Source organism: Antrostomus carolinensis, unplaced genomic scaffold (genome assembly GCF_000700745.2).
Source record: "Antrostomus carolinensis isolate BGI_N321 unplaced genomic scaffold, ASM70074v2 scaffold27760, whole genome shotgun sequence".
NCBI lineage: Eukaryota > Metazoa > Chordata > Aves > Caprimulgiformes > Caprimulgidae > Antrostomus > Antrostomus carolinensis.
In genome coordinates, this window is record NW_010289524.1 from 18,262 (window position 1) to 45,960 (window position 27,699).

General features: G+C 36.9%; 1 protein-coding gene across 1 annotated transcript; it reads left to right on the forward strand.

Annotated features, from left to right (window-relative positions):
- The first annotated feature begins 620 nt into the window (after positions 1–620).
- On the forward strand, positions 621–21,724 carry GNB1 (G protein subunit beta 1). Its single transcript, XM_029085694.1, has 12 exons — positions 621–683; positions 2,129–2,180; positions 9,276–9,383; positions 10,075–10,113; positions 10,900–11,006; positions 12,735–12,798; positions 12,938–13,100; positions 14,723–14,789; positions 15,931–16,132; positions 16,507–16,723; positions 19,496–19,607; positions 19,998–21,724. Exons 3-11 carry the CDS (start codon positions 9,327–9,329, stop codon positions 19,600–19,602), a joined length of 1,023 nt encoding a protein of 340 aa, XP_028941527.1. The 5' UTR covers positions 621–683; positions 2,129–2,180; positions 9,276–9,326; the 3' UTR covers positions 19,603–19,607; positions 19,998–21,724.
- The last annotated feature ends 5,975 nt before the right edge of the window (positions 21,725–27,699 follow it).

The following is a 27,699-nucleotide window of genomic DNA, read 5'->3' on the forward strand; positions in this document are numbered from 1 at the left end:
CTTGGAGCCAGAAGGCTGTGGGAACATGGGGACACTGGGTACACCAACCATGTGTAGGGCTGGCTGACCTCCAGATCCTTTGGTATGATGGTTTAACCACTTGAACCATGCTTAAAGTATTCTGTGGTACTTTTTGTTCTCTCCTGTTTTAGAAACCCCAGTTCTTGATGTTGGGAACCTCAGGCTCTCGGATAAGCAGAGTTGTAAGGGCTGATCAAGGCAGAGTGTATGGAGCTGGTTACAAGAACTTTTTCTTTGCTGAATCAGTATTGTGGTGCAATGAATGAGGTGGCCTGTAATTTTCATGTTGCTTTTACCAGGCTACGTTTTAGCTAAAAATGGAAGCTTGTGGCAATGCAGATGTTTTTTTCTTAGGTAGCTTGTCTACTTTTGTTCTTAAATGAGCTCCATCTTTAATGTAGAATTGAAAATATCTCAGTTGCCAGGATTGCATTCTGCAGGCATCGCAGGATGCTTTCAGCCTACCTAACTGAAAACTTAACCTGCTTTAAAAAATAAACTAAATTTTGTGGAAAAGTTTGCTGTTATGCTTCCTTACACTTCTTGCAGGCTGGTTAAAGTAGCTTTTTTGTTTTGTTTTTGTTTTTCTTTTTTTGCAGAAGGCATATGAAATCTGCAACACCTCTCCTGCATTAATGAGGGTGCAGCACAGGACAATAATGGTGTGTGTTTTGGCCTTTGCTCTTGTGTATTCTGTGTGCTGTTAGTGTTCCAGCGTAATTTTACTTGTTTAAATTTCAGGTAATTCTTTCAGAATTTAATTAGAAGTCTCTATCTCTGCAGTGTGGGCACATTTTTCTGTCAAGACTTCTGAAAGTTGAATGTAGTTGATCGTTTTTTTTCAGCACTTAAAATGGTCATGGCATGTGTTTGTGTCTTTGGGGGGGATGGAGTTTGGCCTCTAAGTGTGAGTAACTGTTTTGTGTCTAAAAGTGTGTCGTTCTGGCAGTAAAAAACCAAAACTGCTTACACTGTGATGGTTTCATAATCACAGTATTAAACTGTTCATCTATAAATGAGCTTGGATGAGGATGACCCATATCCTAAGTAGCTTAACCTCCATACCAGACACTGAAGTGGTTTGTAAATTTTCCAGCTAATAGTGAAACATAAAATCAGAAAGATGCATTACATGTAAGCATTTCAGTTTAAAGTAGATGAAGTTGTAGACTGACTTTCTGATTTAAGATTATTTTGCTTCAGTACATTCTTGCTTTGTGTTTAGAATAATCTTCCACTGTCCTGATACAGCAGCTTTGAAGGTGTGTACTCAGGTGTCCACTGACATCACCTACAGCCCTTGTCCTCCTGTGCGATAGAGACAGATTGCAGATGTTTTGGATGTATAAGTGGTTGTCAGTGTTTCAAATCTTGGGGTGAACTATAATTATTACTTTGTGCTGCCAGAGGGGAAAAAATTGTTCCAAAATTCTTTACAAGAAATTTTTCCATCTTGTTGCAAAGCCAATTTGTATGTTAAATCTTTACAGTCTTCAGACCACAAGTGTGTGAGTTACTTAACGTGTCAATTTTTACTTTTAACTTTTGAATATCTTTAGTGATTAGAGGTTGTAACTCTTCTAGAAGAGTGTTGTGCTCTCACTTGAGCTCATTAGTAGGAGGTTTATGTAACTTCTTTTGATAAAATAGATACCTCGATATTTAACTATGCTTAGAAAGCAAGCATACCTCAGGAACAGTATTGCACAGAAATAATTCGGTGCTTGGAAAATGCAGATGGGGGGCATTTTGTAGTGCAGTGAAAATTACAGTCTTGTATGAGTGAGGCAATGTTTTGTTACAATCCTAAACTCTCTGATAGTATGGACTTCTGTATCACTAGGGCAGGAGAATTAATGATCTGAGGATTGCAAGAGTTTTCTTGGAAAAAGAATGTTAAAAGCTTCTTGACATGAGCAAGTTTTTTGGTTATGTTAGTATTATTATAGCAACGCCCTTTTCCTTCGTGAAGACAAGCTGGCTGTTTAAGGTAGCTAACAAAAAATAGTCTGTGCTTTGCTAGTATTTAAATCTCTGCTAGATTTGTTAAGAAACTGGTGTTATTTCTTGATAATTGTACTAATTCTGGTTTTGGTTTTTTTTTCAGAATTTACATGTTTGACAGCAGAAGTTGGCTTTCTACTGTAGTGAGAGAAAATGTAAGTAGAGAAATAAGGTAATTTCTTTTTTCTAGTGCTTGAGGAACTCATACTATTTTTAAAAAGTTACTAACTTCAGGTTTTTAGCTGTTAATCTGTGCAAGCCTAAAGTACCTGTTTTCTGCTTTAGCATGTGTACCCTTATGTCAACAGGAAGGATTTTAAAATGGCCAGGAAACTTGCTAAATAATAGATGTTAGTTGACTGCCTTCTTTCAGAAATGGAACTGGCAAAGCAGAGGGAGACTATAGATGAAGCTGTTTCATCTCAGTGGGGCATGGATCTGTAATAAATAAAATGATGAGAATAGTTATTCTCTCATGAATGAAAAATTAGTTATTTGCCATGTTTGACAAAAGAAGGCCAAATTTCTTTTGAGCAGAGTGGCTCTTGTCAAAATGTTCTTTTCAATGTGTCAGTATTACTTAAACAACCTAAAAGTTTCAGAGTTTATATTCTGTGCAATCATAATTTTTACTAATATTCTTAGAACACTGAAACCTTCATTACCTTCCAGACTATAATTTCAAATGTTTCTGCCTCTTGTGAAACCCCTTAGTCTGTGAGGAACATTACTAGTTAGTCATGTGCTGTGTAGAAGTTATTTCCTCAGTTAAATTTCTTCCTTTCAATTACTAGGTACTTACTTGTTTTTCAAAAGCAAGCAGCAAGCCAGCCCCATCTCTTTCTCAAAACCTGTCTTCTGAATTTTCTCTAATTAGTTATCTTGGTCAACCCTAGACACCTCCAGTGTTCTTTTTTGGAGAAGCAGAAACTGAAATGGAAGTGTGTTCCCAGTGTAGACAAGGCGTTGCTTTTACTCATTGACATTATGACATTTTCAGTATTTTCTGTCCTATTTTCTATACAATCTTTTGTTTTAAGCAGCACTGGGTATTCAGCCAATGTCTTTGAGCTATTCAGTGCATGTTCTGCAGGGTTTTTTCCCCCTTCAAATAAAGTTTGTATCATAGAAGCTTGTGTGATTCTGTACATTTCTTACGTTGTGTTCCTGTGTACCTTTTCTATGATTTCTAACTTCTAAGATTATCTATACCTTTTTTGTTGGTGATCACCATATCTGGAGATGTCTGTACTTCAGGATCAGAAGGCATTCCTAATTTTTTTTGTCTTTTATTTTAGATCATGTAAATGGGAGAAAGATAACATCTCAAATTTGTTCCACAAGCAATTCTGATCTTGCTGTGTTTTCCATTGAATAAAAGTCCAATAGGAATCAATATATATTTCTGATTAAATAACAAAAAACCTCTCAGCTTTTCAAAGCCAATATCATGTCAAAATATTGGAACTAACAGTGGATTGTGTATAATTCCTTTGTCATTGTGAAAATGTACAAGCTGCTGTGCATGTTGCTAATAGGATTTATGGTATCTAATAGATTAGCACAGCTTCATTTAATCAGATGACCTGCTATGAGACCGTCTGGTAGGCATAACATGAACTCATTATTAAGACTGTAAAGTTTTGGCTCTGTTTTTGCAAATGATGTGTTTTGCTTTTCTTCTGGCTGTTTCGTGCACACTGGAGTGATGCGTGTTAGCAGGGAAGATGTTGAGGGAATAAATATCAGACAGCCTGTTCATTTGTGAGAACGGTGATTTGGCTAACCTTCTTATGAAATTACTGTACTTGGGCAGTACTCTAACAACATAAATTTAAACCTTCTGTGTTACCAGACTTTGCATCAACAGTGGCTTGGTGGGATTATTTTACTTGTTGGTAGTAGTGGTAAAGTGTAGTAAAAGCACCTTGTAGCAAACAAAGTTTGGCCATCAAGGGATAAAAGTTCTAAATATTTGACTTAATGATAGCTGTGATTTTAAATCTGTATTCTCTTCTTTTAATCTGTAGAGTTTATTCACAAGACAGACTCTTTAGGAGAGGATGGAAGACTCCATCTTTTTTATTTTTTGTAGGAATGGTGTGAGAAAATGATATTAAGCGTTGCCTTGTTGCTGTTACTACGTAGTTTTGGAGAAGAATCATATTTAACCCAGGAGTGTATATTTGGATGAGTTATATTCAGCTCTTCCCATTTTTCTTATAATGTAGACAAGCATCAGTCTGCATTTAAATGTGATGGTATTAATGATACCTTGATTGCAGTAACTGCATTTAATTGGATAAACAGCTCGAGCTTTGGAAAGGACATTAAAGTTGTAACAATGAAATGAGTGAATTTGAGTTCTTCCTTAGCCTTTGAATTGTTCTGTCATTTTTTTCTGAGTAGTGAGCTTTACCTTTAAATTAGAATTATTATACCGGGATCCTAAGTATGTTTTCATTTACAGGAAGTATGTGGCAGTTTGGTAGAGTTCATAAGGCTTCCTAGTCAGTTCAAAGATTTCTGTGTGGAGTCGTTCAACATATAATTGACTGTCCAGACATATCTAACTTCCCTCTTACACAGGAATATAGGTTGTGTAGCTTAGAGAAAAACAAACCCAGAAGTTGTTACTTTGAGATGAGTGACATGATAAATCCTTTTGACATAGTTGAATTGTGAAGTTTTATCATATATGGAAAGGAACAAATTAGGTGAAGTCAATACTTGATTATCCTATGAGGGAAACAGAGGAACAAAATGACTTTTCTATGGGTAACTTGTAAGAAGAGATTAGAGACTTGGGTCATTTGGTGCAGTGAAGAACAGTAAACTACCTTGCAAGTATGCATATTGTTGTCCCTAGCAAGAAGAGCATTATCTACAAGGTATACTTGTCAATAAGATTAAGAGGATTTAGGCTTAGAGCAGAGACACTTAAGCACTTCAGCCTTTGGAAAGGTCTTGAGTGAGTTCAGCAAAGTGATTGTGTTATTCTTGAGAAGCCTGCCTTCAAGAACACAGTAACATATTCAAAAGAAAGTGAGGTAAGCATGAGTTTGGCTGCTACCTATTTCTTCACAGCTATGATGATAATTTGGAAAAAGGAGCGTGGAACTTGAGTAGTGACTTTTTGCATGAAGTTTGCTTGATTTAGAAATTTAGTAGCTTCTTTCAAAACCCCAGAAATAGAAGCATTATCTATATCAAGCGTACAGTTTCTCCTAGAAACCTTCTTTTAAAATGGGGTTAACTGCCTTTAGAACATGCTGAGAAACAAAAATATATTTTATGATATTCAGTTGTGCTAGTTTGCAATGAGTGTAGTTCAGGTATTGAACAGTCTCTGCTTGTTCCTTCTGTATCTGTAATACAAATAAATCTGTAACAAATTTCCCATGTATCGAGTGAGAATAGATAAAAAATATTTTTCCCGTACATTTTTCTGACCTCACCTGTTGTTCTTGCTCTTTTAAAGATTTATTTTTTTTTTAATGCTAGATACTAGTAAGCTCTGCTGATTTACAGTATAGCTGAAAACTCAAGAGGATGGAACCCTTTTTTTCCCCATAGATCTAGTATTTCTGCCATAAATTTAATTGCCTAAGACTTAGAGAAAAGAAATAGAGGAATAGCCAAGTTGGTTGGCTGATTGTCCTGTAAATTTTACTCTGCTTCAGAGAACTCTTGTATTTTAATGCCCTTGGCTTCATTAGGATTTTCGTTTCCTGAGTGTTAGTGAGTTCAGTTATGTTGGCAGGAATTAGAACTTCCTGTTGATGTTGAAACAACAAAGACTACAAAGGGAATGTGGAAATCTGGTTTAAACAATTCGTATGGATGCTGTCAGAAATGCAGTGGAGTTTGGAGTTGCTTGGAATGCATAGGGGCTAACTTGTAGCTCTGTCTAACTTCAAGATATGAACATATCCCATGGATATATTGCAGATGGGAAAGACATCCAGGGTTGTATGCATTCAGCTACTAATTGTCTTGCAGTGAATATTGAAACATTAGTCCTACCTAGCAAGTGACTGAAGGTCAAGATCTGTAGAAGTTACTTTAACAACAGTAGTTAAGTTCCTTAAACTCCTTGCTGCCTGTGATAGTGGAGATGGTATCTTGCATGTAGGTATAAAGGTTTCTGTAGTGTTGGTAAACCATTTTTAAGTTGTTCATTAAAAGGAAGTTTTCCTTAAAACATTAGTGAGTGATTGTCTCGGTGCAGAGTTCACAAATAAAGCATTTTAGGAGCTTAGCTGCACAGCAGGCGGGGCGGGTTATGTGTATGCATCTCTGACTAACTGTGGGATAAGGTGCATTTACAAAATGACTGAAGGTTGGGTCCTGTTAGTGTGTTTAGTTAATTCTTACAGATTGTGAAGGAGTTTGAGTTGTTCTGCCCCTGTGTAAAGTAGGTCTTGGATGAGAATGGAAGCAAAACGCTGAGGCAGAATATTGTCTTGAATTCGACGTGAGAGTTTCATCTGTAACAAAAGTATAGTTAACAGTAGTATAGTTTGCGTGCTAGGCCTTTCAAAGTGTAGCAGATATTTTATTTGTGTGAAAACAGACATGTATGTGCTAGTTAAGCTGTGACGTCCCAGCAACCAGGGAATGTGTCTTAATGTCCCTTCACATGTGGCTGTATCGGTGTTACTGCTTCTGTTACTGCTGAAGACACTCGACGCTGTTGGGCTGCTTCATCTGGCTTTGTCACTTGCAGTAGTAGCCCTCAGTGCATGCTAAATTAAGCAATAAGGCACAAGCATGAAATAAGCTTGTATGATTTGTTTTAAACTCAGTGTATGCAAATAGTCCAGAATGAAACCACAGGGTTCGGTTTCTGTGAAGTGAACTTGCCCAACATGACTAGGATTAGTGTTCATCTCCTTAGGCCTCTTCTTCTTCCATACAAAGAAGTTTTGTTTCATTTAAATGCAAGAGAATTCTATTGCATTGTGCACAAATTCTGGCAGAAGTAAATTGACACTATTTTAAGCTGTATGTTTCAGGAGAACATATCTGCTTTGACTGACGTTAGATTATTCATCCTATTATAATTTTAAATAAAGCTGCATGTAAATCTTCAGTGCCATTACCTGTAACTCTTGAGCTGAAATTCTAGTGCCCTAAATCTTTATCTTAATCCCATCATTGAGTTGCTGTGACCTTGAGCAGAACACTTAAGTTCTGGATTGTAGTTTCTTTCTCCAAAATAGGAATGATACCATCTCTAAATTCTTTGTACTCTGCCTGGAGAGGTTGGTATTTGCTTAGTGGGAAATGGGCTTATATATTAACTTAGAGAATTGCAGAAATAGGATTGGATATCAAAAAGCTAAAAGATCTTAAAAACAGAGTTTCTTAATTCCTTTTTGACAAGGGTAGTACACACTACTTCACAGTGTGTGTGAACTGCACAGGAGCTGTAGACAGTAAGGGCTGCATGCTGAAAACTGTAAAGAGACCCAACCACAGAGTGTTTTATCTTAAATGGAGAATGCACAAAACATCTTGAGAAACAAAGGAACATTCAGAAGAAAAGGTGGTTATTGGATCATAAAACACTCTTGATAGGTTTTGTCTTAACTGGATTTTGGACTAAGCTGAGCAAGCAATCTTAAAGGGGCTTAACGATGACCCTGGAAGCAGAAGAGAGAAAGAAGAGACCTAGTTTCACAATGAAGTGAAAGGGCTTTGAAGTTCTGTGAATGGAGGTTTTGAGACAGAAGCTAACTCAAATTCCTTTTCTAAAACATGTTGGGTTTCAGAGAAGAGTATAAACTTGTAAATGGTGATATGACAAGATCTGAAATTTGTTCCTTGAGGTCCTTGGTTTGGAATACTAGCTGTTATGAGGAGAGCTCCAAGAGTAGCATAGTTATATGGGATAGCAATGTTTAGGGAAGTTGAAGTCTTAACTCTTTTGAAACTCATTTTCTTTCAACAGTGATGTTTGCTCTACTGCTTGAATTTCCCTTCACAATATGTTCTCTGTTACTGTGACTGGATAAAAATGTTGAAGTTATCCTCGTCTTTCTCCTTGGGAGGGGCTTTAGGAAAAAAACAAACCCCATATGCTTGCAAAGATAAATAAGCTGATTAAATCTTAATGGAATAATATGTAAAGCTGCTAGCAAAGCATTTGCTTTATTTACTAGTAAAAGGTCAATTCTGGCTAATAAATTGTTCTAAAAGCACACTACTAGTGTTTATTTATAAACTTCAGGTCTTCCATGTAGAATTCGAAAATGAAACCAATTATTTTGTTCTACAGTAAAAGATAAACTTCATCAGCAGGTTTCTTCAGCATCTTATATTGGTATTAAGCTGCAGAGATTTTAACACAAGAAGTGTTAAAACTTTTCTAGTTTGGGGTTTTTGTTTGTGTTTTAGCCTACACTGTAGGCAGTAGTTGAGAGTGTTCAGTGATAGTTATGTTTTATTGAGCCTCTGCCTTGCTGGCTATGGAGTACAGCAGACGGAGGGAAATGTTAGTAATTTGGTGCTTATTGATGCTAGGAAGGCAGAGTCTTAGATGAGGAAAATGTCTATTGGCACCAGTTTCTTAGACTCCCCTTGACATTTAAAAAAATAGTAGTTTTATTCTGACAACATGTTAATGTTAGAATCCATTCTGGAAATCTTGGGGAGACATTTTAGCAATTAACAAGTAAAATCCTGAGCAATGTTTGTGAGTGATCTCCTTTTATTCAGATATCAGAACAACATTTCTCATAACTGCTGTGTTACAGATAGGGTTCATAATAGGTCTCTTTACAGCATTTTACAAGTGCTTGTGTCAGTCTATAAATACTTAAGGTGCTTATTCTTTGATAGGAGGATTCCTTACTCTATTCTTAAGACCTACAGAGAAGTTCTGACTTTCATGTCTCATGTTAGTGGTATCTGTTGGTTCACTTTTGGGAGATTTGAGTCTGTACAAAACTGAATCAGAAAAACACTAATGAAAAAGAAATGCAAAAAAGAGACCTGGATGAAAGGAATAAGTCCAAATTTATATTTTATTTACTGTGTCTGGGAAAAAGCTAAGCACATTCATGTGTGGTAATACCTTATTCTGAAGCAATTTCAGAAAAATACTTTCACCTGTATTCCAGTACTTATAAACCAATCTGCCTTTTTTTTCAAGTGCTGTTTGAGGTAGTTGAAAGGACTTATCTACTGTGGTAATTTCAAGCTATGACTTCTACTTATTCACATTATTATCACCTGTCTTTCAGATTTCTGGTTGTTTCAGAGGTGGCAGTGAAGCACACCTTTAGCACAGGAAAATGAGTGAGCTTGACCAGCTACGCCAGGAGGCTGAGCAACTGAAAAACCAAATCAGAGTAGGTATTGTTTCAGTGGATCTTGAAGCCACAGTACAGATGAATGGTCATTTGTGTGTCCTGAGGAGAACAGAGATGGACAGAAATGATGCATTAAGTTAAATGTTTTCACATGTTGAAATTAATGTCATGAATATTTAGAAAGGGCAAGCACATGTAACTGCTTTAGGAAATTACTTTTTGGTCTTTAATATTGCTTAGAAAATAATGGTTACACTAATAATGCACAAAATTGATTAGATCAAAACGAATATTTACTGAAGTTTTTCTGAGCCAGACCATAACAAATATTAAGCAACCGCCTGTATAACCTGCTTAAGCTGACCTTAAAATTAGGTCAACTGTAAGGTTACTCAGGACTTTGTCCAGTTAGGTCTTGAAAACCTCCAAGGATGGAGACTGCACTGTCTATCTGGACAAGCATTTCCATTGCTTGACTGTTTTTGTGGTGAAAATCGTGTTACCTTTCTCTCAAAAGAAGAAAATTTTGAACTTAAATGTGCAATATGCTCCATGTGTTTTGACAGCACACAGCATATTATGTTCATGCTGCAGTTAGGATGGGTCCTGTCTGGATGACAAGCAGAAGTACTTTCTGAACCTTGTTTTGAGAGTGCTTGATCAACTTGACAAAACCGAACATAAAGAAATGTACACAGCTTCTGATTTCTCTAACTTTCTTCTGTTGTAGGATGCTAGGAAAGCGTGTGCGGATGCCACCCTGGCTCAGGTAAGCATTTAAGAGTTTTAACATGAATTATGAAAAATTGTCTCCTTTACAAAAATAATACATGGTGTAAGAAAGTAAAGTGCAAATGAAGCTTTTTCCCTCTTTTATCTTTTTTTTTTTTTTTATTTTGCCTTTAGATGGTTTCTTCCAGAAATAAGTACATTGTTTATGTTTGTCCAGTTTCTACAGTGATAGCCTTGAGCAGTCGTTTCTTTAAGAAGTGACTCGGGGCACATCTCTACTGCTTAATGGAAAATAATATAGAGGTGCCCCACTGTTCTGCTATGGATATGGTAGTGGTACAGTTGCATTACCATGATAATCTGAACCATAAGACCTGCTGAGGTTAACCTACTTACTAATTTCCATACGATGCTGCACTTATGTCTGAACTGCTTGTGAACCTCAGCTAATACCTTTGGAGACATGTTTAAAGCCTGATATACCTCCACATACCCACCCTTCTGGGGAAAAATAAAAAGTTAGTCTGCCACATTTATCTATACAGGAGTAGAAAACTGAGACCAAAGGTCTGAAATACTAGATATGACCTAAACAAAGTAATTTCTAAGAGTCTTTATAAACTGCTTTCTTCATTTGATAAAGATGTACTACGTAAAATGATTTAACCTTTGTTTAGGCAATTTTAAAAGAGCTCAGTCAATATTCAGTATGTGGGACTTTGGTCTGCATTTGGAATGCTCATTTAAATGTAATTGTGTGTGATGTGTTACTTCTGGAACTATGAAGTGAGAAATTCAGTGTATGACACCATTCCTGTTTCAGATCACAGCCAATATTGACCCAGTGGGGAGAATTCAAATGCGCACTAGAAGAACACTCCGGGGACACCTGGCTAAAATTTATGCAATGCACTGGGGGACCGATTCCAGGTGGGTGCTAATGGTACAAACTCAGGTCACTTGGCTTCACTGTTCTTCGGAAAGCCAAGTGCACAGGGGACAATTATTTTCCTGTTCCTACCACTAGGAACCACTAATTCCAAGAGAACTCGGACAACCAAGAGAATTCAGAACCACTTAGTATCACCTTTTTCCTCTTCATGTCCATGTTTTTGTCATCCAAACCTAAATATGGTGCCAAAAAACCGGTCTTCATCTACTTGTCTGAAAAATGAGTTGTGGTACCACATGAATTCTGAGGAACTGTGGAGATAGAGTAGATTTCACTATCAGTTGTTTTTTTTTCCTTAAATGCTTCCTGTTAACTACTGGTGTTCAGTTAGAGAGAAACTAAATGGTACTAGAGTCGGCTACTTTCATTCTCTTTTCTTTACATACATTTTAAGGCACAGTAATGGCAGCAGATTTTCAGACTTCAGTTAAAAGAATATGTTGCTGTTTCCTTGCAGGAACAGATTAAAAAAAGAAAATCCCCTTTGTAGTTTTTAAGTTACAACTAAGGAGTTTGTAAGTTACAACTAGCCTCTTTCTACGGTAGTAGAGATTTTTCAAAAGAAGCTTGATATGGTTAAATTTACCTTCTTATCAAATTTGTGTAAACAGGCTGTGCCTTATGAAAGAACTGCTTGAACTCCTGTGTATGCGTACAATAAATACACTACAGCAAAATAGCCAACTGCTTAACAAAGAAGACAGTATGCATTGTGAAGATGAAAATTAATTCATGATGTGTTTTACTTTCAGTTTCTGAATTGCTTAGTCCTTAAAAATCAGAACGAACACAACTGTTACTTTGAGTTAAACTTTAGTATTTTGCATCTTAGTTTTCTATACCTGTGAAAGAAGGAAGCTAATTTCTCACAGATCTGTAGAATTCATTGCTTTGGGCATCTCTTTGGCCTATAGCGTATGTGAAAGATGGGGATTTGATTTTTTTTTTTGGCAAAAGTGTTTCAAGATAGTTTGAATCTAAATACCATGTGGGAGTATTGTATCCAAAATTACTTAGAAAATATGGAGACTATACAGATTTTTCATGTCAGTATACCTGATCTATCTTTAAGCACATTAAAAGCAGGTAAGAGAGCTCTGAACAATGGATTAGGTGCATCATGTTTCAAACATGATTGCTGGGTGGGGATTGAGGTGCTGTTGATTTAGAGTAAAAATCTTTCTAATGCTAACCCTTCAATTAGTGATAGCTTTGCTACCTTTCGTTTTCATTGCCATTGTATTTCAGCGCTGACATCCATTCAGTGTTTTTCAACATCTTGGAACTTAAATTCCTGTTTTAAAAATAGTAAAAAGGAAAACATACTGATAGCGTAGATTCCCAAACTCAGTGGGTTTGAAGCCTGTGTGTAAAACACAGAAGCACTGATTCCATCAAGTTTTCTCCCTCATTTTTCAAGATGGAGATGTTAGTTACATGGCTACAGGTTTTTCTGAAGTCAGAATGTGTGAACATGTAAGTGTCCATCACACATTTCCATAATATTTAGCATTGAAATTGAGTACTTGCAGAAGTATTTTTATTGTGCTAATAACTGAATTGGGTAATGCAACACTGTAATTAAATTATTTCAAGTGCCTTGGCCTTGATTGTACGGACGAATGCCATCACAAAGATGTTCATCACGAAGGTGTTCCTTCTTGTCTTCCTGCAATGACTGTGTTTACCTCCTGTTTCCCTTCTAGGCTTCTAGTTAGTGCCTCCCAGGATGGCAAACTTATAATTTGGGACAGCTATACTACAAACAAGGTAAGACTAACCGATACATTGCTATGTAATTCAGTTTTAAATACAAAGGAAGGAAATGTTACCTGTCGTGATTTTGGCTGATGGTAAATTATTGAACCAGTTTTTTTGCAGATTAAATATATTAATGTATTGATTTCAGGTGCATGCTATTCCCCTGCGTTCATCTTGGGTCATGACTTGTGCATATGCTCCTTCTGGAAATTACGTGGCTTGTGGTGGTCTTGATAACATCTGTTCCATTTATAACTTGAAAACTCGTGAAGGGAATGTACGTGTCAGCCGTGAACTAGCTGGTCACACAGGTGAGTGCCTGTTCAGAATGATCTAAGTGACCTAAACACATAGCAAAGATTTAAAAATAAAAATAAAAAAATTCCTAATTAAAAAGGTGTACTTCATTGTGCACCTTTATTTCTTGTGGGGGACTTTAGCTGCACACCTTTTAAATGGCTTTTTCACCCTCCTTTTTTAAAACTTTAAGGCTGATACTCTTTGAATGCAAGAAGTGTAATGAGAATGTTTTAACTTTTCATAAGCAAGCCAGCTGCCCTCTGATAGAGCTATTCTTTAGCTGCAGAGCTTTGAGTTCTCCTTGCTTCCTCTTCTGTTTCTCCTTCTCTCCCTTCTCCCCAAAATACAGTAGCTTCATTTTTGCCTTCAGTTTCTGTTTCTAAGGTGAACTGTCTTGTATTTGCTGGGAATAGACAGGTACACTTGTAGGCTTTACCTGGTGAATTAGGATGTAAACTGTAGCTGCACAGTTCTTAGTGACAGAAGCAAGCTGAGTAGCTGAAGATATTCTTGCTTCCTAAAGAATGTACAGTTATTAACAGAGATGAACACCTTATAAACAGTAGTAACCTCGAAAATGTGAACTGCTTTTGTATGTTGTCTGAAAATGGACAGATTGTTTTGGTTTTTTGTTTGGTTTTTTTTGTGATTGGAAACCTTTCAGAGGAAAGGTGGTTGCTTGAACTCCATTGAAAATTAGAACACTGGCTATTTAGTAGGCACTCTTACCTTGTAAAGCACTAGTGTAGTACTGAGCCAGTCACACACATCAGTAGTCTTCCACATTCTTGAGGGATCAGTAACACCTCCAACAATCTGAGAAAGAGAATGGACTGTAATTAGGCATTTCTCCTAAAGCTACAGTTTTATGGTCTCTTTGTTTCCACAAAGGGTGTAATCCAAAGTACAGCAAAACAAAGGTAGATTGCTTTAGAGACTGTCAGCTTGGCTGCAGAGGAAACCTCTAACAGTTCTTTAGAGAAAATGTCAGGTGGGCTCTGTCTTGCTGGTTTTCTGCCTGATCAAGCCTTTAACCATACAGAGGAAAGAAAATGGTATCAAGACTGATCAGTAAAGGAAAATAAGGTTACTCAGAAATAGTTACACATTAATCAAATTTTATACAGAAAAAATTAAATGTGAATTAAAATACACAGTGCTATTTAATTTTCTTTCAGTTGTTTTTCTCACAGAGCATGATTTATGTAATTTAGACTAATTGTGTGTACCCTCTGGATGTAGTTAAGGGTGTGAGAATGCAGTGTTGATTTGACCTTCAGATAGTGGCTGTGATGTGACCAGTGAGGTGATTTCTAAGAAGGTACTTATCTTCTTCCCCCACCTCCTTCTTGCCCTTCAGGACACAGGGAAAATTGGAATGATGTTTTGACGCAAGGAGCTGTGGCTTTCAGTGTGTGGCCATGTGTGTGTCTATCAAAACACAAAGAGCCGAACTACATTTTGTCCAAAATGTTGAGGTTCCTGTATAAAAGCTGCCTGTGTTGTGTTTTAGCCTTATATAGTAGTTCTTACTGCATCTTCAGGAGAGAAGGAAGCAACATGTAAGCAAGCCTGTATGCAATGTGAAGAGTAATCTCTGGTCTTATTCATCAACTTTTTATTTTGTTTTCAGGATATTTGTCATGCTGTCGTTTCTTGGATGATAATCAAATCGTTACCAGCTCTGGCGACACCACTTGGTAAGCAGTAAAATTTTGACATGATTGTTAGTAATGATTTTTCATAGCTGTACTCTATTATTGAAGGAAACTTTATGCTTTGTAAACCTGATAGTCATCCACAAGACTAGATGTGGTTAATTATTGTTCGTATGTCACATTTTTACTAGTAAAGGAAAGCTTGGACTTTCAAGTTCTTTAGCTTTAGTTATGCCCATGTTCTGAAGAGCATGACTTAATTCTTTGTGTTGTTATGGGAAATGTTTTTTACTATAACTATTTGGCTTTCAGAAATAAGTGTGATGAACTAATGACATTTTTCAGACTTATTTAGCATTCTGTATTTATGACTTAAGTCATACTTGAATTTTTCTAATATAGAGTGTAGTTTATGTTATTATTCAGAAGAGCTCCTAGAAAATATTCTACAGTGACAGTACTTTTTTTTAAGGAGAATGTAGGTGTATATCTCAATAAATACTAGCTTCTGAACAAAAAAAACCCTCAATCTTTTTTCCTATTTTTTTCTGTTATATCTAGTTCTTAAAAGCATTACAGCTCTTCCAAGCAGCAATTCTTATAGCACAGGTTGTCTAATAAATACCTCTCCTACGCAGTGTCAGTGTCTTTGAGTGCCCATCTATTAGTCCACTGATTCTGAGTAGCTATTGAATATATACATTGAGTTTTTATACAAAAATGTTTCTAAATATGTATTGGTGCTTTTTATTTAAAAAATAAAAAAGATTTGTTGAAATCATGTTCTTTATAAGAGAATACAGCTGCTTCAGGAGTTATTGTAGTAACTCTGCAGTTGTCTGGATAACAGTTTGTCCTTGACATCACAAGAACTTTGTGTATGAACAGCCCTGAGTGTTAGTAATTAGTTTTTTGCATTGTTTTTCAAATTAAAACCTCCAATATTTTAAAATTGAAGGTGGCTTTTAAAATCTTCTCTGCACAATTATCCTGTAACATAGCGAAATAGCTCAGCAAAGAATGTTTGTTTTTTCTACTTGCAGTATATTTTTTTGTTAATACTTTATAGAGTTTTTCTTTTTAGCAGTGAAATAAACAAACAGATTTAGACAAGAATTGCTGTCTAGACTTTCTTAAAGGAGCACAAATGTGTTGATTTTTGCCTTTTAATTATTCTTCCAAGCGCTCTCTGGGACATAGAAACTGGTCAGCAGACAACTACATTTGCTGGGCACACTGGAGATGTCATGAGTTTGTCTCTTGCTCCTGATGCCCGGTGTTTTGTTTCTGGTGCCTGTGATGCCTCTGCCAAACTGTGGGATGTTAGAGAAGGAATGTGTCGGCAAACCTTCACTGGCCACGAGTCGGACATCAATGCCATCTGTGTATGTACCAGCTTGAACCCAGGACATGGGATTTAAATTTATATTTTTATATTTCTCTAGTCTCAGCCCCTAAGCATGTACTGTATGGTGTATTATTATGGCATCTTTAATTCATAGTTTTTATAGCTGAGGAAAGTAGTGAAACTTGTACAACTTCAGATCTGTTGTGGTAAATGGGAACAGTGGTTGTTCTTCACGTGCTCTTAACGACTTCACTGGTTTTGCCTGTATCCCAGTAGTGGAGAGGTGTATACTCTTCTTTGCTGATTTCTTTTTCCATTTGGTCTGTACAAAATGGTATATTCAGTGAGACAGAGGAATCGAGTCTGAAATCATGTGTCTTTTTTCCTTCCTCCTCCCCTTCCTCATTGAAGTTCTTCCCAAATGGCAATGCATTTGCCACAGGCTCGGATGATGCTACGTGCAGGCTTTTTGATCTTCGGGCTGATCAGGAACTTATGGTTTATTCACACGATAACATCATCTGTGGCATCACCTCTGTAGCATTTTCCAAGAGCGGACGTCTCCTCCTAGCTGGTTATGATGACTTCAACTGCAACGTGTGGGACACACTGAAAGCTGATAGAGCAGGTAAACGGTTTTGGTTTAAAATATTCAGCATATCACACTGTGTTTATAGGATGTACGTTGAGTCATATGCACAGACCTGTTAGCATTCCCTGGCTCATCTTCAAAACTCTGTGATAACCTGGTTTAGGATGACCAATGGTGAAACTAGCTTAGTGATGTTAACAACTAAATTGGAATACTGCTAAAGGATAGAAGGGAACAATGGATGCTTGAGAACAGAAAGATTGCCATTAAGAACAAGGTTTTGGGGGTGGAGGACTATTTTCTCTAGACTTTATGGAATTGTTTATGTATGAACTGTTCAAAGCAATTCAACATTAATGTTACTATTTATATAAGTAATTTTTTTTTTACTTGTAGCAGTAGCTGTAGAGACACCCAGTGAAACAACAAGCACCGTGGAGATTATCTTTTGAGGAAATGAATACGAACTTTATGGTCCAAAGATTAAGATAATTTAACTTCAATTCTTTAAAATAAAACCTTTTATTAGAAAAAAAGGAGAAAATGTATAAATTAGGCTGCAAATGTTTTGTTATTCTCATCAGAACAGAGGATGAGAACAAGGACCTAGTCTGTTACCAAATAAAGTGGTCTAGGCTTTTAAAATTATCCCAGGTAGGTTTTAAGAGCAAACAAAAACCACCAGCCAAGCAGAGTATTTATCCTTCCGTGTGCAGTTGAAAGGATGAGTTGCAAGTACATTATTTGGTGCAAACTGACTCATTGCTTTGAGGAGAAGATACACTGCAGGTAGAAAAAAATATAAACAAACATAATCCTGGACTATACCAAAATAGTTTCCGTTGGATTTTTTTAATTTCTGTCTCTAGCAACTTTGTTCTACCACTCAGATTTTATTCTTTGTTTCTTCCAAAATTCATGATAGTTTTTATCAGTGCTGAGAAGTCAAAACTGTGGATGCTCAGTTCATATTATAAAATAGCATTTGGTTCTATTTGCAAGTTAATGGTGCCAAATACCATTATTTCAGTACTGAAATGCATTTTATGAATCAGCCTTGTCTGTGTGTTGAGATTTGCAACTTAAGATTCTTGTACTTTTATTATTAAGACCATAAGCCTGTATGGAGATGAACTGAGAAATTTCTCTGGTTAATGTCTAGGTTAGTTTACAATTGGCTGTATTTAAGTACTGTAAAAACAATTATATGAGTTTTCCTTTGTATTTTCTTTGAAAGACCTTCATTAAGAAAAAGATCAGAAGGAGGTGATGATCTTGCTTACTTGTAGAAATGAGAAACAACTCTATACTGATCTGGGTTTATGGTCCCTATACTCATGAAAGTTATATACAAAAGAAATACACAAAGTGATTCTTTATTGCCAAGATTTAGACCTGCTTTAAACAACTACTTTGTCAAGTATTCTGCTTATCAAAATGTTCTGAAGCTTAAGATTGCTGAGCAGATTTAACACTTCTATAGTGCCTGATTCTATATGAAATACCTCTGTGGTCATGTATTCAGTTCAAACTGTATCAGACTTCTTGGCACGCCCTTTGTTTTACCAAATTGCAGCACTTACTGATGTTGATGGTAGACTGAATTTTGACATATTAATGCTGTTTCCACAGTAAATTCTAGGTAAATCCTAGGTACTTCTCTTAGCTCTGGCAGCTGGCTTCTGTATTGCATGGAATTTCTGAAGATTGTGTTGTCCACTTCAACACTTTATGATGATTTGGCTTCTGCTGCAGAAGTGCACAATTCTGTGCTGAGGCTTAGACACTTGTGTGGGTTTAATAGGACCTAGAGATTAATGGTTACTCACCCAGCATTACTGCTTTTATAAAATATATCAGAAATGTTACTTCTTCAAATGTCAAGAATCCTTGTGTATGAAGTAGTGTTTTTTATACTGAATTAATAATTAAAAATATTAAAACATTAATTTTTGTAAGAACTAAAACTGACTTAATTCATGTTCTGTATTGGAGAATAGTAAATGGAGGTGAAAACCCCAAAATATGAATGAGGAGTTTCCTTTGAGCAGGGTACTTGATGCAGAAAGATTAATTTTAAGTCTATGATGAAGAATAACTTAGCTCAGTGCTGTGGTCTGGAAAGAGCTTGAAAATAAGTAGGTTTTCTTTTTACTTCCTTGAAACTGTTAAATTAAAGGGAATAGAGGAAAATGTTGGCTCCCTTAGTTTTTCTGTTTAGTGTCTCAATTCTTTTTTAACAGTACTATAATTGAATTGTAGCAGATCTCCGTATTGACAAATAGAGTGCATGTAGGAGTTTCAATCTTGTAAGTGCTTGTAAATGTAGTAGGATAAAATTAGATGAAAAATGCTCTAGTGTTCATAACATAATTCAGCCTGACTTCTGATTTTACACATTAAAAAAATTTATAAAATCTAACTCATCTTTGTCACTATGGAGGAGAAATACTAAGAGCTGTGCAGTGCATGGTTATACTGTATTTATTGCTGTGACATCATCAGCAGAATTTTCAAGGCTGTGATTTTACAACTCATGAGAAACCAGTAAGGGTCATAATGTGAGGAATATACAAGGAAAATTTTGGAGTAATGCATTTACTGAATTACTCCCATGTGAACTCACACAGTTATATCTAAGTTTGTGCTTATAAAACCAAAAGCACTTAAAAATTCCAACCATGATTGTTCAGGATTTTTTAATGTTTAGGCTGACTAATCCAAACATGCATGCCTGAGTGTTACTTGAACTGAAATATGAAAACGTGGAAGTAATGTGATGTGTTTGTTACATGTTCTTATTTATAGGTGTCCTTGCTGGTCATGATAACCGTGTCAGTTGCTTAGGTGTGACTGATGATGGTATGGCAGTGGCAACAGGATCATGGGACAGCTTCCTCAAGATCTGGAACTGAAGTAGGTAGGTATCCAATTAATTAAGGCTGTTCTAGTTTTGTATTCAGAATGCTTTTTTCTGGGTCCAGACAGTGCTGTTCTACTGATGCTGCAAGCTCATAGTTCAGATTAGGAAAGTCACTGAGGGGGGGGTGTGGGGAAATCAGTTTGTTTTTTTAGAAGTCTGTTTGTTTAATGTATGCAATGACATTTTTGTGATGAACTATTTTGGGCGTATTTTATGTTCATAGTAGGGATGACTGTGTGGTCTTTTGAATCTGTGTTGGTAAATAAATGGTACTCTTGAAAATGGTGAGGTAATGGCTAAATACGTCAGTGAGTAGCAAGAGCAAAGCTTGAAACTTGATTACAGTTTATCAGAGTGCAACTCTTAATAAATCTTTCTGTGTGTCAGAAGAGCGGCGGACTCCATGACTGGAAGAAGTTTCCAACAGTTGAAAATTAAAAATGATAGCATATCCAATCCAACCATACTAACTTGGACCCCCATCCTCCCCAACTTCAAAGGGCAAGATCTTTTCCGTCTCCTGTTGCTGAAATGAAGAGCACAATTACCTTTCCAAGAAGAATTTCTGTGTTGTAAGCAAAATGAAATTGTGCATTCCTTTTGGGACCATTTTTTTTGTCTTGAGAATTTAAAAATGAAACACTATCATAAAAGCATGACCAGAAAATAAACTTGAGCATAATTGTGAAACAGTTAGCTTTCACTGTAGTTTCCAAGGTGAAGTTAAGGACTTTATCTCACACACTTGCAAATTTTAAAGTCATGTTTGTAGCAGGATTTTTTTCAAGTTTCCTTTTTAAATACATTTCTTTATGTATTTAATTGAGCAAAACAAGGGAGTCCTAGCCCAGAGTATCTGGGGGTTGTTAACGCTGTAAATTTAGTCCCTAATTTTTTTTATTTTATTTTTTAGTATCACAGATAATTGTTGCACAAAACTTGGCATATATAGGATAATGTTAAGCAGTAAGGTAACCAAGCACATGCTGTAAAAGGTAATGAATGCTTGTTTAAAGAATCCTTTCACCTTTTATGGATAACAAATGCAATCCTTGGTCCCTCCTGCCCCCCCCCTTTTTTCACCACACTGATTTTTTTAATCTGTTTTGGTTTTGTCCACTTGAAAGGGCAGTTTATATATCCTAACACTATCCTATAAGTCTCAACAACCAGGAATCTCTGTTTTCGAAAGAGACCTATCCTACACTTGGGTATTGAGTCAATTCTTTGTGTATGAAATGATGTACAAATCAATGTTTTGAAAATAATGATCTTGAACTTTCTAAGTTAAACAAAAAAAAACCTTTTTTGATTGTTTGCCATATTGGGTGGGTTTACTCTTAGAATCGCATGCTGTAGAAATGCTAAAAAGTGCATATTGGACTAAGTCCTTAGATGTTTTTTCTTTGAAGAAATAACCTGTTTAAAAACTGTAACCATTGTCGCTGTATTCATTTATTGTTGCTACTCTGTGCATAAATCTATGAAGAACTCGAGTACAAAGCTATGCACGTTTTGGAGTAGCGTGATAAGTCACTTTTTTTTTTTTTTTTTTTTTTTTTAAAAAAAAAAGAAACAGCCTGTTCAATGAATCGCTGTCAAAGATTCTGGGGTGTGGGAGGAGGGAACCTAGACCATCTTCTTTATAAATCAGTTCCTCACAGCCAGTTCCTCTTGTAGGATGAGTCCTTTGCATCTGATCAGAGTCATTTTTGTAATGAGCAGGTTTTCCTGGCTTTCTTTTCAAATAAAATGTTAAAAGCAGCAGTGTTTGGACAGCAGATTGTTCTGTTAAACTTTCCTATCTTCTCACTGTATCCAGAAATGCTCCTTCCTAGCAGCAGTAGTAGCTTTTCTCCATTTTGTTTTTTCTGCAACATTCTGTACAAAAATGTGCTGTAATTGTGCGTTAGGCCTGGATTTGGCATAAAAGATGAATTCCCTTTTACTCTCTTTCATGAAACTACTCTGTAGAGCTTTCTCCACACCCTGTATCCCTCTTCACCTTTTGTATTTAATTTTAAAGTCAGTGTACTTCAAGAAAGCTGGATGCAAGATAGATACTATATTAAAATGTAATGTTATTTAAGATGTAATAAAGCAGTTTGACATGAGTTTTGACTGATCTGTTTTGCAGCTTATTGGTCAACCCACGAAACGGCTTCTGGCAGGATTTGAGTTATGAAAGGAACATACGAGAAGTGTTTGCTGCCCCAGAACAAATTGTTCGGTATTTTAAAATGGCTTGGATTTTTAATGGTTAATTGGGCAGAGTATGCAGTATTTTAGAAAGTGTGTATTCATGTGAAGGTATGTGGGTTTCGTTTTAAAGCTAAAAACAGAGTTGCAAGATGAACTAAAACCCTCACAGTTTTTGTTATTGGAAAGTGTTGCAAGCAGAATCTGAAAATGCATGTGTAAATGTGCAATATAAGCTAATGCTGAATGGCAAGTGTGTGGAGCCTAGTGCCTGTGGGCATTTTGCTTCCTCCATTCTTAACTATCCAAGATGGACATTTCTTGGTTTGATTGCTAGAGCTACTCAAGAGCTTAACCAAAAAATGATGGTAGCTCTCTTAGCTCAAACTCCAAATGAAAGTAGTTATGATTCATGTGGTATACATGACAAAAATGCTTTGTGGAATATGAGTGTAACACCTGAAGTAGGAAATCAAAGCAAAATGTTTAGTAATGTCTTTTAAAACTTTTGTGTCCTTTAATAGGAAAAGAATTGAGTGGAACATCTTGTGTTATTGCCATTTGAGGATCTGGCCAAATAAGCTCTGTTGTCATTGTTAGCTGTCCTTACTGTAGGTATTGAGAAGGATAAGTAGTTGTCATTTTAATGCTCAGTAAGAACAAAGTCTCCACAAGGCAGAATTATATCTAGAAAAAATGAAGGATTTTATACTCACAGAAGGAAATTCCTGAAACTAGAAGTGTTGAAAGACAGTTGGTTTAACAACTTGGTATTGGTCCACTTGAGGGTTTTGGTTTGTATTTTTAGTGGGTGAAGTCTCTTCTCTTGTTCTGACAAAACAAAAGTGGATTTTCCCTCATTTCACATCAACCAAGAGAAATTCCAGTGCCATTGCTTGGTTTAATACCAAACATGGAAATTCTCAGCCTCAATGGAGAAGTTTTTGAAAGCTGTGAGTATGGAAAATATGATGGTACATTACTTAACTAGCAGCTGTTAACCGTGAGCTTTGGGTTTTTGGACTGCAGAATACTGGTAAGTAGCTCATGGCTGGAAATGCTTAAATTTGGGAATTCACATTTAGTCTTTTACAATTCCAAATGGTATAGCTGTTTTTTCCACTCACATGGTATATTTTTATTCCAATGGATGTTTTGTATGTGACTTTGTCTAATCTATAATAAAATCAATGCAGACATGATCTGTCTTACCTTCCTTAATCTCTATCCATATGTTAAATTACTGCTTCCTGCCTGTGCTGAGAATGCCTTTGCTGGCAATAAAATACCTGCCAAGATAGTAAATTCTTGTGTCAAGAGGCTAATGTGTAGTGTGATTTATTTGAAATGTAAACAGTTGCAAATGCCTCTTATTACAGACAGTGCTTCTGTTAAATATGAAGCTTTAAACTATTTAAATATCTGTCTGTCTTTATATGTTTAGTTATTCAGAGAGCTGTAGCTGAAGAAAAATGGGTATGCAAAGTGAGAAGCACTGAACTCTTGCATCTTTGACTTTGGGCCAAGTCTTTGAGTTTAGAAGGCCTTTAATTTTAGGGTGGGCTTGGATCTGTACCCAAATCAAAATGAATTTTTTAATCTTATATATAGCACTTGTAGTAACGTGATAGCTCCTCCTGTAGGCTTTGAAAAGATTCTGACTTATGGATAATTCTGCAATGTGGTTCTAAAAGAGCAGCTTTACCTAGCTGCTGGCAAAGCTCCAGAGCAAGGTTTCATAAACTGAGAACACTAATATGTGAGAAGAGTTTGTCTCTGCTTGGTCTTAGTGGCAGCGTTTGCAGTTCCTTACTCGTGGACTCCTGAGTATGTATTAGATATATGAAGGGATGAGGAGTGGTGTCTTTGAAGAGGAGGATGGAGTAAAACTTTATGTATTTATGAAGCATGTTAGATGATGAAGGTGGACAAGACCAATGGGTCTGAGGTATTTGGATAATGAGTGGGTGTGGAGGTGGGAAAAGGAGTTAGAATTGTCTGGTCCTGGTTTGGAAAGTATGTCAGACTAATTGGACTTCCATGGGATTGAAATCCTCTCACGGAGCTGGGGGGAAGGTGTCATGTGAAGGAAGAGATAATAAATTTCTAAATCTTGGTACCTACCTAGAGTTAAAACTTTTAATGATAATGTTTTCTGTGCCCCTTATGGCCTTTAATTTCTTAGTGAATTAAATGTATCTTAAAAGATCTACTGCTACTAGAAAAAAAAGATCCGAGTTGGACATTCTAACTTTTGACCATTAAGTGCCCTGGAGTGTATGTTTTAAATCAGCTGTGAAACATACTTAAAATTACTGATTGAATCATGCCCTATAAGAGCTAAAAATAGAATGATGTGTTTTATGGGAAGTGGCAGAGGAAATAAGGAATAATAAAACCTGTCACCTTTGAGTTCTGTGTAACTTGGTCTGAAACAAATCAGGATCCTGTGTGTTACAGTTAACAGTGTTTTTAGTGTAGGTGTAACCATGAATTCAGATTTGAGGGGAAAGAATAAAAGCACCAACTAATGAACAATTTGGTTTATTAGTTGGCTATTTTTGCATAGTGATGCTCTGTTTTTCTTCTCTTTTAATATTTAAGAAGTCTGCTTCTGCTATAAACATCAGGCCTACCCAATGGGCCTGAGTTGAAATCGTTGCTTTCTATCTAAATTACATTCCAGTGTGTAATTCTCCTAAAGTATGTGAAAAGTTGATTTTTTTTTTTCCTGTTTTAGGGTTGTATGAGAAAGGGAGGAAGAAAAGCTGGAGAAAGTTTGGAAAGAATAAACAATAGATTTCAGTTCCAGTGATCTAGAACAGGGATGCTTAGCCTGTTCCTGTGTCACCCTGTTCTGAATGGCCCTGTCACATGAAAATTCCTGGTATGTTCAGTGATGGGAGCAGACGTCTTGTATCCTGAATGGCAGCTGCTTGCATCCTGTCAGGTGTGCTTTTTTCTGGCAGTATTATTTGCTGATTTAAATATTATTACTTTAGTCTAGTGTACCTGATGAGATAAAAAAATCCTGCTCTGTCTCCTTCCTGTCTTTTCTTGAACATTACTGGATGCTGTCTTTTTCTTTTCCTACTATTCTTGCGAAACCTGATCAGCTGGTAAATCAAAATCCCTGGGCCTGCTCTATCAGTCACTTGGACTGAGAAAATGAAGGGCTTGATTCTGACATGGCTGGATGTTCTCGGCTTTACTGCATGTGTTCAACCATCTCTCCAGGAAACGCTGTTCAGACAATCTGCAGTTCTTGTTTCCTGAAAGGAGACGATACATCACTGACAGATTTCTGGCCTTCTGACCATAAAAACCTCACATTTGGATTTATACTTTGCCTGCTAGTTTGTAAACTGTGTATATTTAAGAGCGTTGAAATGCATAGCAGAGAGAAATTTCCTCATGCAGCACTTAGCTACGAGTTAAATCAATTCAGTGGAAGCAGGAGAGCTTGAGCTCACACTTCCCATGGCAACTCCTAAACTCGTGTCAAATACTGACAAATTGTCTTCAGATGGTCACCTCACTTTATCTTCTTCAGAACTGCTTGGGAAGACAAAGTTTTTGTCACTTTCTGCAATAGAAAAATTAAAATGACAAGTTGATGGTATTTGCCGGAGCTAAAAGCCATCCATCTCCTTGAGTCAGTGAAAATTCAACCCTATACTGATTTCTGTTTTTCTTGTATTTAAGCATTTAACAATTCCTTTCACCCTGGTTTCTTCTTTCTGAAAGCAACAGAAAATAGGTGAAGGGGAGGAGTCATAAGGTGAGACACTGAGCCCCACTTAGGACCAACAGTTCCACCTTCCTTCCAGCCCCTCCAGGCCCTGCCAAGTTTATTGTAAGCATAGGAGCTGTTTAACTGTTCAACAGTTGCTGTTCTCTGCCTAGTGGGGATCTGAGCTCTTGGATGAACAATAAGTATTCAAGGAGTGACAGCTCTGGGAGTGATGGACACCAGTTTGCACTAATGGGAGATCTGGGAGCTTTTCCAAGGTTGACTGCCTCACTTAATCGAACAATTCTATATTTCATCTGCTACGTGTATCACGTGTTTAACCCACCAGGTTCTGAAAACTGGTCAAATCTTGTCCCAAGTTTGTGCTGTCAAGTAATGTGAAAGAATTACTCAGGGTATGAGGTATTACTGAATTATAAAGGAAGGCTGAAGAGCTAAGAACATTCAGTGTGGAGGAAACTGGGTGAGATGCATTGGCCGGGCTGGTGTCAGTGACAGTTCTAATAAGTGGTGTTGGAATTAAAAAGTGATTCTGTTGAGCAGTTCTATCTTCTTCTTCCCATGGCTTATTTCAATCAAGTGATAGCATCAGACATGGTGACAGGAAATGGAGCAATTACAGATAGACTTCAAGGAACAGCTTATCAGAATTGAAGGTTAAACTTTCATAAGCAGAAGGATCATTCTTGTTCTTTGAAGCTTGTCATGGTTCTATACGCAAAAAGTAACTTAACCAGAAATACCAGATGGGAGCCAGGCAGCCTTCTGACATCAGCTCTGATCCTGGTAAAAGTGAAAGTTCCTCACCAAGTTGTAGAGCTTAAATTAACAGGGCAGCTTCTCATTCTCTACTAAAAACATAAATTAAAACTCTGGCCTCGTTTTACGGTGTGGCAGCTGTATCTTCCGCACCCTTAGATTCTAAATTATTCTGTCAGTGTTTTGCATCTCAACCAGCATCAGCAATTAAAATTTGTGGTGCACAGTAGATGGAAAATATGCACTTAAAGTTTGCAGTTCAGCTGCTAAGAACTTCAAAACCTTTCTGTCCTTATGCTGATTGTGAGTAGTCTAACTTCTTAATATACCTTTTCTAATGCTTTACTGGTTTGTTTACATTTGGAATGGCAAGCAGCAGTGCTAGCAATAGCTGTTGAGCTTTCTTTTGCAGCTGTATTGCAGTAGCATCATGTTTGCAAAAAGCCTCTGTATCTGAACCATTTTAAACGTTTTTCTTTAAAGGAATCAAGTAAGAAATCCCTTGCCAAACCTGCATGTGCCCTTTTGAACTACTTTGGCAACTCGATAATGCAGTGCCTACATACGTCTTTCCAGCTGTAAAAGGCAAAAACCTCCCAGTGGACTTCACGGCACTCGTATGAGGAAGGAGTTTCCTCCATTTTGTATACGGGGATTCTGCAGCGTCGAGATGCTTGTGATTTACCCGTGTAATGGCCGAGCTGGAACACAGGCTGGCTCCCTGACCTGCAGTTCTGTGTTCAACGAGAAGCATGTTCCTTTGCGTTTACTCTTCCTGTCTGACATCCGCTTGCTCAGGCTGATGAGTCTTGGCAGTTGCCATCATTTTCCGCCATGCAGGATCACTCTAGTGAGCAGCAGAAGATGATGGCAGCAGGATCAGAGTGGGATTAGCATGACATTCTTATATTGTTGGAGGAAACGTCAACTGTAGTACATTTGGGTGTAAGCCAGAGAAAGCACAAATATTCTTGATTTTACAGTTTATTCTAGTAAAGAGAGAGAGAATCATAGGAGTTGTGTTTGGCAGAGTTCTTCACAGGACATCCACTGCAGTTATATCAAGGGGATTTATGATCCTGTTCCTCCTACTCGGATCATAGCCCTGTTTTTCTTGGTATTGTTTGAGAGGCTTTAATGCTTTGCAGTATGGAAATTCAGCTCTGTGGAGGAAGACCAGAGCATAAAATAATTGTCTGGGCTCTTTGAAAAGTTATGTAACTGGGCAGCTGCATCACATCTGGAAGTTACTTGGATCTTTCCTTCCCTCCCCTCCCTTTTCCATGTCACAAAGCCAGCAACTTTCATTCTTAGGCCAGTGCTATTTAGGATCCATTGATGAAACAGCCTGCAAGCAATTCTAATTTGTATCCTACC

Bases quoted from the DNA above. Each gene is read 5' to 3' on its own strand.
- GNB1 (XM_029085694.1), top strand. From the start codon at position 9,327: ATGAGTGAGCTTGACCAGCTACGCCAGGAGGCTGAGCAACTGAAAAAC. The intron at 10,114-10,899 runs GTAAGCATTTAA...TTCCTGTTTCAG, and splicing joins CGGATGCCACCCTGGCTCAG to ATCACAGCCAATATTGACCC. The intron at 12,799-12,937 runs GTAAGACTAACC...TATTGATTTCAG, and splicing joins ACAGCTATACTACAAACAAG to GTGCATGCTATTCCCCTGCG.